General features: G+C 36.0%; 1 protein-coding gene across 2 annotated transcripts in view; it reads right to left on the bottom strand.

Moving 5' to 3' along the window:
• THOC1 (THO complex subunit 1) overlaps positions 1-12,091 on the bottom strand; it is a 52,855-nt gene that overhangs the window by 20,384 nt on the left and 20,380 nt on the right. For both annotated transcript variants that reach the window (XM_024235803.3, XM_024235804.3), the window contains exon 11: positions 10,705-10,836. In XM_024235803.3, coding sequence (XP_024091571.1) covers positions 10,705-10,836 — 132 coding nt within the window. The remainder of the gene's footprint in view (positions 1-10,704; positions 10,837-12,091) is intronic.

The raw sequence follows: 12,091 nt of genomic DNA, 5'->3' as shown, positions 1-12,091 counted from the left end.
TTCCATATTCTTGAGCTTTATTTTGTACTTTTTCTAACTTCTTGAGTTGAACGCTCAATTTGTCACTCTTTCTTGACATTTTTTCCATTAATGCATATGAAGCTTTAACTGTCCCTTTACATCTCCCTTTATTTGCAACCCACACTTCTGACATGTAATTCTTCCTATAATTACAATTCTGATATACATTTATTACAAATTTGGAATTTCCATTATGATTTCTTCTTTAACTCCTGGGAAATGCATTTTTATGTTTTCATATATTTGCCTTTTTTTAAGCTATCCTTTTTGCAGCTCTAATTTTATAATTCTAATTTGATTACAGAGAAATGTGGCCAGAGAATGTGTTCTTCGTGTATAATCTTTGAAATTTGCTGATAATTTCTTTGTGACCTAGTACATGGTCAAATTCTGTGAATGTTCCACATATACACAAAAAGAAATATATTGCTTCTATTTGTTCTATACTACATCAAGCTTATTACTGTCATTGTTCAAATCTTCCATATACTTAACTAATCTTTAGTCAACCTGATCCATCAGAAGCAGTTAAAAATACATACTGTAATTGTGGGCCAACTTCGCATAATTTTGTAAGTTTTTGCTTAATATATTTTGAGGGTATATTGTTAAATACATATAAGTTCATGACACCTTCTTGGTGGTTCATTCCTTTAATTATGTAGTGTTCCTTAAATTCTTTTTCCCTTAAATTATATTTTATTTGTTATTTATGTAGCTTTCTTTTTGTTGGTATTAACCTGGTATGTCTCTTTCCATCCTAATATTTCAATCATGAGTTTTGTTTTAGGTATATATCCCTTGTAGATACAAACTGCTCCATCTTCCGTTTATTAAATTTTGTGTTCTTTTCTTTTCCATATAAGTTTTAAGCTTCTTAGGTCTGCTTTTTTCCTTCTTACTGAAAATCATGGAATTACGGAACTTAGCTTTGCATAACTAGGAAAGAATAAGATTCTAAGATGCAAACCTCATTAAAAGGAAACTGGTGCCCCCGGAAGACAAATGTACCAATGGCAATTTGGTACATGGGAAGCTCAGAGCATCTGTGTAAATGTGATTTTATGTTTTGCCCTTGAGCCCCAGTGAAGTACAGTACACAAAAGGATCGCTTCTATTAACCTTGAGTTAGTTCAGAATGTTTTCACTCCTTCAAAGTGCTCTTGTATGACCTCTAGTTGGCCTAATAATTTAATAATTTTCCTGTTGACTGAGTGTTAGGCTTTTTTTTTTCTTTTACGTGAAAACCCATATGAATTGTGTGTCAGGGAGTGGGCAACAGGGCAGTCTTTCTGTAGCATGACTGCAGGAGTTGCGTATTTCTCAAAAAAGTATTAAGTCTATGAAAAGAATACAGCTGTACAGTTTCTACAGTATATAAGTCTGATCAGACTGTGTGGCTTGAGAGATTTCTAGAAAAGTACTAAATCTCTCACGTACTGGATTTTTTTTTTTTTTTTTTTGAGACAGAGTCTCGCTCTGTCACCCAGGCTGGAGTGCAGTGGCACAATCGTGGCTTACTACAACCTCTGCCTCTCGGGTTCAAGCAATTCTGCCTCAGCCTCCTGAGCAGCTGGGACTACAGGTGCGCACTACCACGCCCAGCTAAATTTTGTATTTTTAGTAGAGATGGGGTTTCACTACGTTGGCCAGGCTGATCTCAAACTCCTGGCCTCAAGTGATCCACCCACCTTGACCTCTCAAAGTGCTGGGATTATAGGCGTGAGCCACCACACCGGGCTTCACATACTGGATTTCCTTTTTAAATTGTTGAAAGGCACCACTAAGTGCTTACATAATCCTGGACGAGGTGTTAAAATCTGCCCAGACAATTAAGAAATCAAGCCTAAACTCCAAATGTTTTGAATATACCCATTTTCTCCCCAGATTAGGAAAAAAAAAATACAGGTTCCACAGTTAGTATGTTTACAAATATTTCACTTTAAACTTTAAATTTAAACTTTAAACAATTTAAACTTTTAATTTTCACAAATGTGTTAGATATTAAATTAGGGTCTAGAGGACTAAACTGTAAAATAGTTTTCTACCTGGAATAGTACCTTCCATATAACTTACTCAATTGAAATAGAAAACATTTGGTTTCTGAGAAAAAGAACGTATAAACAATTATATAAAAACAACTAAATTATAAATTTAAATAGTATTCCTTTTTTTTTTTTTGAGATGGAGTCTCACTCTGCTGTCCAGGCTAGATTGCAGTGGTGCGATCTTGGCTCACCGCAACCTCTGCCTCCCAGGTTCAATGGATTCCCATGCCTCCGCCTCTAGGGTAGCTGGGATTACAGGCACGCACCACCACGCCTGGCTAATTTTTGTATTTTGTGGAGATGGGGTTTCACCATGTTGGCCAGGCTGGTCTCGAACTCCTGACCTCAAGTGATTTGCCTACCTTGGCCTCCCAAAGTGCTGGGATTACAGGCGTGAGCCACTGCGCCCAGCTCTACTTTCTAATAATTATTTTCAAATTGTCTTTCAAAAAAAAGTTCTTAAAAAAATGAAAAATCTAATTTTAGTTTAAAGGTCTCTCAGTGTCCCTGCTGAGTTATAAGATAAAAGGAGATGCCCATTGAAGGCAGGAGCTATCAAGTCTCAATCCTTTTAGTTAGTAAAAAGGTAACCTGAAGATACAGTCTCAAATTAAAAAGTTTTAAGCAACTTTCTGTACTAATACAGTAATGTGTCGCTTACCTACAGGGATACATTCTAAGAAAGGTGTCATTAGGCAATTTCCCCATTGTGTGAATATCATAGAGTGTACTTAACAATACTATTGCCTACTACACACCTAGGCTATATGGTACAGCCTATGGCTCCTAGGCTACGAACATGTAGAGCATGTTACTGCACTGAATACTGTAGGTAACTGTAACACAATGGTTAAGGATTTGTGTATCTGAACATAGAAAAGGCAAAGTAAAAATACAGTATTATAATCTATAATCTTACAGAACCACTGTTGTACACGGGGTCCACTGTTGACCAGTTATGTGGTCGTTATGTGGTGCCACTATGGGGTGCATGACTGTACCGTGAAGTAGACTTAGAAGGCTACAGTATTCCTCAATAAAATAAATACCAAAAATTTAAATTTCATTTTCCTTAATACTCAGTCAATGTAAAACAAACTCTTTAATGTTTTACATTAGTACTGTTTGAAAGTTTTCAGTTTAAAATATGACTTTATGACTTTTCTTTGATTAAACCACAAGGTAGAAAAAAGATACAAATATAGAATTTTAATAAACGTAAGACTTTTCTGCCTTTAAAAGGCTAAAATGAAACTTTCTAATTAATATTGGCTATTTTGTTGTTACCTGTATTATTAACTTATGATTATTTACACATAAACATGGGTGAACAACTAAATCAAGCTGTGATTAAACAGCCAGTGTCTATATATTGGTTTTCATAAATCTCAGACAACACTGAAAATTATATGAATTTACAGAATATTCTTATGCTATCTGGTAAAGTTTTAATATTCTATAGGATTACAGAGTATTGAAAAAATTTCTACAAAAAATTAAAATTCAGACACAGAAAACATAAAAAGTCCCTAACATATGATTCTTTTATTTATTTTAACATATGATTCTTTTATTTATTTTTTGAGACAGAGTCTCGCTCTGTTGCCCAGGATGGAGTGCAGTGGTGTGATCTCAGCTCACTGCAACCTCTGCCTCCTGGGTTTAAGCGATTCTCCTATCTCAGCCTCCCGAGTAGCTGGATAATAGGCACCTGCCACCACGCCCGGCTAATTTTTTGTATTTTTAGTACAGACAGAGTTTCACTATGTTGGCCAGGCTGGTCTCAAACGCCTCACCTCAAGTGATCTGTCTGCCTCGGCCTCCCAAAGTGCTGGGACACAGGCGTGAGCCATTGTGCCTGGCCTGATTCATATGTTTTTAAACCTATGTATCTCTGACCATATCTTAACATGTTTGTTCTTCGTAACACTCAGGATGAAATAAATCAGTTAATGTTTACATATTAAACATGCTGGATAGAATTGTTTTAAAAACCAATTTTAAAGTTTTAAATAATACTGTTATTAAACATTGATCTATTAAGACATGCATATCAAAGTATACTGAAAACTAATAAACACTTGTATATAATAGAGGAGGGAGCCCAATTAACGCAGAGAAAATTTTTTTTTTCCTCTGGGTATGAAGTCCATTTATAACCAGGTAATATCTTTTTGCCCTCTATAGAGTCTGTCCAGGAGTCCAAAATTATTGCCCTCATCAGAGAACATTTTCTTTTCAAAGGTCTATTAACATTTATAAATATGACTTTGTTATGCTTTTGTGTAATCATGACTATACACTGTTGTAAAAATAATGAGAGTTCTCATTTCTAGAGGATCTAAAATTTGTAATGGTCTTTCTGTTATAGTCAGTATTAATTTCTATTACTTTGGCTAATAAGAAGGTTGGACGACTTCTTATTCTATCTCCGCTCTTTATCTTATCAAATAACTAGTCTTCTCTGCTAAGCCTTTCAGACTTTGCCTCTCTTCAAGATTAGGCTCCAAATTCAAAGCCTACTTTGGCAGTACATCTTCTGCACCCTGTCTTTAGTCTTTCCTAGAGGGCTGCTACTTGGTAGCATCAATCACTTTACTTTCTTATCTTGCTTGTATAACCATGGCTTGACTCACACACAGAGGTTATTCTAAAAATAACAATGGCAGAGTATGCTCTAAGGTTTCTAATATGCTCAATGATATTTAAAGAGCTGTTCTATCTGTCAGGACCAGAGTTCAAAAATGTCAAAACAGAGGGTAGTTCATGCCTTCCGCCCTGAGGACCATTACAAGTCAATTTTACAATCATATGAAAAGGTTTTGGCCACAGTATTTACCTTTACAGGATGAGTGAAAGCACACCCATATGCTAAGACTGACATGACTGTCAGCAAAAGACTTCTAAAGCAGGGATCCCCAACCTTTTTGGCACCAGGGACTGGTTTCATGGAAGAAAATTTTTCCACAGACCAGGGGTTATGAGGTAGAGGGAATGGTTTTGGGATGATTCAAGTGCATTACATTTATTGTGTACTTCATTTCTATTATTATTCAATACAAATTTGTATTATTCAATACAAATTTGTATTATTCAATACAAATATATATTGTAATATATAATGAAATACATATACAACTCACCATAATTTAGAATCAGTGGGAGCCCTGAGCTTGGTTTTCCTGCAACTAGAAGGTCCCCCATCTAGGGGTGGTGAGGAGACAGTGACAGATCATCAGGCATTAGATTCTCATAAGGAGCACACAACCTAGATCCCTCATGATCAGTTTACAATAGGGTTCATGTTCCTATGAGAATCTAATGCTGCTGCTGATCTGATAGGAGACGCAGCTCAGGTGGTAATATGAGTGATGGAGAGCAGCTGTAAATACAGATGAAGCTTCGCTTGCTTGCCCACCGCTCACCTCCTGCTGCGCAACCCTGTTCCAGAGCTATCTAAAAGCCTCCCATGCCGAGAACAACTAATGAGATTAAAAAAAAAAATTGTAGGATAGTGGTTAGCCTGCCCACTTGTTAACAGGAGGGACTTGCTTCTGCCTTCATTTGCTCCTAACTAGGCTATAGTATATCTTATAAGAGACCTATCTTAGCCATTACTACATAAAGATTCAACCTCTCAAATGCACATAAAAAGTACAAAACATTTAAGGCAGAATGACTATATGGATAGTTTCTTACTGCCAGGAACTTTTTTTAAAAAATGACCAAAAGTCCTAACTGGAGGCCTCTTCACACAATGCAGAGACCAAGCAAAATTGTGAATTTTCTTTTCTCCATGAAAATGAATGGCCTAATGACCACACTAGGGTCAACAGTACATAACTGTGGGTAACCTCACCCTGGTAACTGCTAGCCACTGAGTATTCCATCTGATCATTTTGGTCATTGAGTCTCAGATGGAAAGTGAGAAGTGTATTATTCTAAAGGACTGGGTAACCCTAAAGCCTATATCTAATTAGCGTTATTATACTCTTTCCTGTGAGAACTTAAAAGATCCAAAAATATATTCCTTTAACCATCATGGTAATACTCATGGTACTTAAACATTTTGAAATGTTGTTCTGCTTTTACATGCTACATAGTACGGAGGGAGGAATCCCTATAATACCAGTGCCTTTTATTTGGTATAAGTTGAACAATTAGAGGTAAAATCCTCCTGTAAAATTTCTGAGTATGATTCTGGACTAACCTTAAAGAACAGATACTTTTCCACTCCATTAAAAAATAACCCGGGTATATCAGCACTACATTTAGCAAGTAGTATCCCTGGATTATTTTGCTCTGCTAACAAGGGAACTATACTTTTGGGCATTAGTATTTATAATCACACTCCAGGTAGCACAAAAATGTGGCACTTTGTTTCTAGGGGAAACTTCTGTCTTTAAGAAGGAAGATACGATAATTTACAAAGACACCCATTTTATTTGTAGAACCTCTACCTACCTGTAGTTGCCACATGACTGGCCTATCTCCAACTATAAAGTTTATATCATCTGGCTGGGCGTGGTGGCTCACACCTGTAATCCCTGCACTTTGGAAGGCTGAGGCAGGCGGATCACCTGAGGTTGGGAGTTTGAGACCAGCCTGGCCAACATGGCAAAAAACCTGTCTCTATTAAAAATACAAAAATTGGCCAGGCATGGTGTTGGGCGCCTGTAATCCCAGCTACCCGGGAGGCTGAGCCACGAGAATCGCTTGAACCCAGGAGGTGGAAGTTGCAGTAGGCCAAAATAAAAGTGTCTCAAAAAAAAAAAAAAAGTTTGTATCATCCTTGCCAAGCATTATTTCCGGACTATCCCTAAGGAAAAGTCTGACCAGATTCATGTAACAAAACACAATGCTTCTGGATAATAATATTCCCATTGGATGGGGTCACAGGCTCTATTACAGAGATGAAAGATCTAACCTTGTAATGACAAGCACTTTTCTAAACCTGCTCACCAGTGAAATGATAGGCTAAAGAGTTATGCTCCAAATAATCATAGCTTTAGATTTCACTTTAGCTAGCTCTTACTGGCAAGGAATATGACACCCATATCCCTGAAAAATCCAGACCTTTCTCATGACTTACCAAATCTATATCAAAAGTTGAAGGTAATATCAGGCCCAAAACTGGCATATATTTAGGTGTGAAGGCCTTTTTGGGAATCCTAGTATCAAAACACCACGTAAGGTATAGAGATGCTGGAAGGCTTCTTTCAGTGCAGCAGTAAAGCTTATAAAATGTTGCATATTTTTCATGATACAGGTAATACATTACAAATATTTTCACTTGTATATTAAGTAGCAAAAACTAAAAATACACTGAAAAATATGAAGAATGTACAAGGAGGACTGTAAATTTAAGACAAAGTTGTTGCTTAAGGGGCAACAAAGGAAATGAAGATGCAAAACATTATATGCCTCACATTCTCTTTGGTACAATTTTGTGCCTTTTTCTTATTCCTATGGTAAGTTTTAAGCTTCTCAAAGCTGTTTTTACCTTCCTCGTGATATTAATTAATTAAATTTCAGTGCTTAATCCTGAAAGTTCATGTTCTAACTGCTGGTGAAAGCAAGTTCACAAAGATTCAGAAAAGGAGAGATACTATTAGAAAGCCAAGTGTGATAAAGTGAATGGAGAATGATATAAAAGCATCAATCCCATATTCCAATGTAGAGATTTCTCTGAAAATGTTTAATCCTGCTGTTTTTCGTTACTAAAATGTCTTTAGAAATGCTATTTGTTCGGGAGGTGGAGGCAGGAGAATCGCTTAAACCCAGGTGGCGGAGGTTGCAGTGAGCCAAGACCACGCCATTGCACTCCAGCCTGGGCGACAGAGCAAAACTCTGTCTCAAAAAAAAAAAAAAAAAAAAAAATCAATTAAGACATCCAGAGTTTTGAAATAGCTGTCATGTCCTGAGAAATGTGGACCTGTAACTCTTAAAAGTACACAACTCTTACTGGTTGTTTTGTAACTTTTTTGCCCTGATAATATTAAACCGACACCTCTGCATTCTAAAAGTAGATAACCTTGGGAAGGTTCTTTGTTAAGCAAGAAGAGCTTTGGGATTTTCTTACACGAGGTAGAATAAAACTTTTGAATTCTTTAGTCAACCAAAAGGTTTCTATATCTGTTTCATTTAAATTAACAAATATAGCTGGAGTTTTAAAAATCCAATCTGATAAAGTCTTATTAGGTAAATTAAATCAGTCTATACTTGTTACTACTGACATATTTCTCCCCTCCTTTCTCTTCCTTTTTTCTGCCATTTGCTGGATTTATAAAGTAGTCTAGGTTCCTCCCTGCCTCCCTTTGATCTCTGCTCTTTGAGAGCAACAAGTTGGTTTTCTTTTGGTGGTTACCCTTTTAATATACATGAAAAGGAATATTCAGTATTCCTTTCCCACTCCTGAAGATTACAAGGACTGCTATAATTTTAAATTACTCACTAAACATCTCTGCTTTCCCCTTCCATATTATTACTGTCATCTAGTTAAGTTCCACGTTAATAAAATTTTTTAATTAAAAAAATTTTAAATCATTCATGACTTTTTTGTGTTTATAGTCAATAGTAAATTTACTGTCATATTTTTCAATTTTTGTGCTCACCGTTGCCTTCTGTATCCCACTCCATTCTTATGGGTTCAATTTCCTTCCTCCTGAAGAACATCCTTGAGTAGTTTTTTTCAAAATGAGGGTCACTGAGTGGTAAGTTATCCTGGTCTTTAAATAAAAATGTCTTTCTTTCATCGACAGTCTTGAGTATATTTAACTCGGTATAAAATTCTAGATTGAATGTCATTTTTCTTTCAGCACTTTAATATTTCTCTACTGTCTTCTGGTATTAATGGTTGATATGTTAGAAATCTGCTAACAGTCAAACTGCTGTGCCTTCCCAGTATATTTGTCTTTCTTATCCCTTAGTGGCTTTTAGGTTTTCTCTGAATGCCCACAGTTATGGCATGATGTAATGAAGAGTAGATTTATCTTTCTTTATCCTGCTTGGCAGTTGTGGCACACTTTTAAGCTGAGGATTGGAGATTTCCTTCAATTCTTTGCAATCCAGTTTCTCTACCATTCCCTCTATTTTCTTCTTTGGAAATCCTACTAGACCGATGTTGGAAATTCCCAATCTATTCACCACGGCTTTTAACTGCTCTTTCACTTAAAAAAAAAAAAAAAAAAAATCTGTCTGTGCTGCTTGCTGGATGACGTTCTCATCACCTTCTTCAGTTCACTAGTTCTTTGTTCATCTATGTCCAGTGTATAGTTTAATTCTGTGTGCTGAGTTTTGGTTTCAATTATTGTATTTTTCATTTCCAAGACTCTCGATTAGTTGTATCAACTGTCCTACTTCATTTCAGCCCGCTTTTGTTTCATGACTTCTTGTTCGTTTTCAATGGATGTTATCTCATCAATTATCTTTTTGAGTATCCAAAACATACATAAAGTCTTGGTCAGGCTATATATTTCATCTGGAATAAATATATATATATCCCAATAGTTGATTTTGCTGGTGATCCTTCTTAGCATTAGATTTATGGATTTTGGAATTTTAATTTATCAGAGTTTTGAACAGGAGCCTTTTCTTTTGGGATGTTTGTTTACTTCCTTTCCCCTCCCTCTCTGTGTACATCCTTCCCTGTCTAGCAGTTTTGCATCTGCTTCTACCAGGGCCCCTGAGTCCAAAAGTCTAGAAGAAGTCTTATGATGACTTCTTGGAGCAGCTGTTTCATAAGTATACTGAGCATCTCACATATCTGGTCACTGAGCAAGCAGATGGACACAAAGCTGTCTTTGTTTTCCCTAGGCTCACAATTTCCTATAAAACCATAGCCCTTGGCAGAAGACTGGCAATATTTTTTCTTAGTTTCTTTCCAAAAGTGGATAAAAGTTCCACCCTAGTCCTTGGCTTCAAGAAGTGAATCTGGCTCTGGCCCCTTGTCCCACATGGTGCACATTTAGTCTCTGTTACTTGTAGCCAAATTCCTGGACACCACCACCTGCCTTGGATAGAGAGTCCAGCAGGCCCAGGCTGCAGTTTTGCTCACTACTTGGCATTTCTGGTCCATGAAGATATTTATCTTGTTTCTGGAAGCCCAGCCTTGTCTCTTTTGTTTTCTCGTTTATATTTTACCCGTCATTGCTATGTGTTTGGAGCAAAGGGAGTGAGTCGAAACATAAACTCAATGTGCCATCTTGACTAGAAACTTTACATAATCTTGTAGCATTATATTTGAAAAAAATTTACTTTTTAAAATGTATAAATAAGATTAACAAGGAACCCCTTACTTGTACCTAAACAATAATTATGAAATATTTTCATATACAAATTAAATCCTAACTTGACATTTAAAAATATATAGACATGAAAGTAATTAAACTGAATTTATTCCAAAATTAGTCTACAAAACAGACTTAATGTAGAACTACTTTCACCTTTGAAACCAAATTAGTCCTACTTCTGAAAGGAAGAAATGGGACTTTCAAACTAACATTAATCAATCAGCTTTAACCCAAAGTAAAATAAGAAACATTTCTATTCAGTTTAACTTAGAAAGGCTGTCAGCTAAATGGAAATAAAACAAGACCATTTCTTATTATGCTTAATGAAAAAGAAAAACTTATACCTTTTCACTTGTTAAAAATTTTGCAAAATATACATGCTCTCCTCCTGTTTTCAATTCTTCCATCTTTTTTCTTGAGGCCTGAGTATCATCTAATTTATAACTCTTAAAAACAGCTAAAACTTCTTCAGAATACTGCAAAATAAAAATATTAGTTTTATTCGACACTGTTACCCAAATTTGTTTAGTGCTTTTCTGCATCAAAATGCCTAGAATTTACTCCCAGTCAATCATTTATGTATACTGTATATTGCAAGGCACACTAACAATAAAAATTATGATAGCAAAATGGGAGTAAAAACTATTTTGTATGATATTTCACTTGTAAAAGTAGGTACAAGTTCCCTACTCCTAAAGAAATATGATTTCTTGGCCAGTGGCGGTGGCTCATGCCTGTAATCCCAGAACTTCGGGAGGCGGAGGTGGGCGGGTAACTTGAGATCAGGAGTTTGAGACCAGCCTGGCCAACATGGTAAAACCCCATCTCGACTAAAAATACAAAAATTAGCCAGGCGTGGTGGCGGGCACCTGTAGTCCCAGCTACTCAGGAGACTAAGGCTGAAGAATCCCTTGAACCTGGGAGGCTCCGTCTCCAAAAAAAAAAAAAAAAAAAACAACAACAAAGAAATATGATTTAAGAAGTTTGTGTAAGGGACAAATAGAGAAGGGAACATTTTTACGCGTGTACAGAAATTTACCAGTGAAATTGTTTAACCACCTGTGGAAACTCTTAACGCATTTCTTGTGCTAAAAACTGAGCAAATAAATTCCACCAAATTCTGTCCAGTTAGAAGACAATTCCAGATTATTTCTCACTAACCACTTAATCTGAATTTGGATGGTGCTGCCCCCACAAAAAATTGCATATAAAACAAAAACTATTAAAAATAACATAACACACACCATGCTATTCTGAGAACTACCTATTTATCTTAGATTTTGATTACGACAAAAAAGGACAACTGATCTTTAAGTAGCCAAGAAAAATGTAACAAATTCTTCTAAAACAAGATTGGCAAACTTTTTCTGTAAAGGACCAGAGAGTAAGTATTTCAGGCTTTGTGGCCTTTATAATCTCAGTTGCAACTACTCAGCTGTGCCATTATAGTGCAAAAACAGCCACAGCTAAGTGGATGGTCATGGTACTATTCCAATAAACTTTTGTTTACAAGCAGTAGGTTAGATCTGGCCCAAAGCCATGACTTGAGGACTTCTGTTTCAATGAGATAGCTAAAATAATTTTGTACAAAGATAGAATATATTCTGCAAAATATCATCAATTTGTGTTGACAACACTCATTATATTCAAAAAAAGCAAGGCTGTAATGATGAACTTTTAAATATCCGATTCTTATATACTACTTCACAATATTAGTGGTTTAAATATTAA

The sequence above is a fragment of the Pongo abelii genome, chromosome 17, assembly GCF_028885655.2.
Source record: "Pongo abelii isolate AG06213 chromosome 17, NHGRI_mPonAbe1-v2.0_pri, whole genome shotgun sequence".
Classification (NCBI taxonomy): Eukaryota; Metazoa; Chordata; class Mammalia; order Primates; family Hominidae; genus Pongo; species Pongo abelii.
The sequence above is the reverse complement of the archived record's forward strand: the minus strand, read 5'-3'. Positions and strand labels throughout refer to the sequence as shown.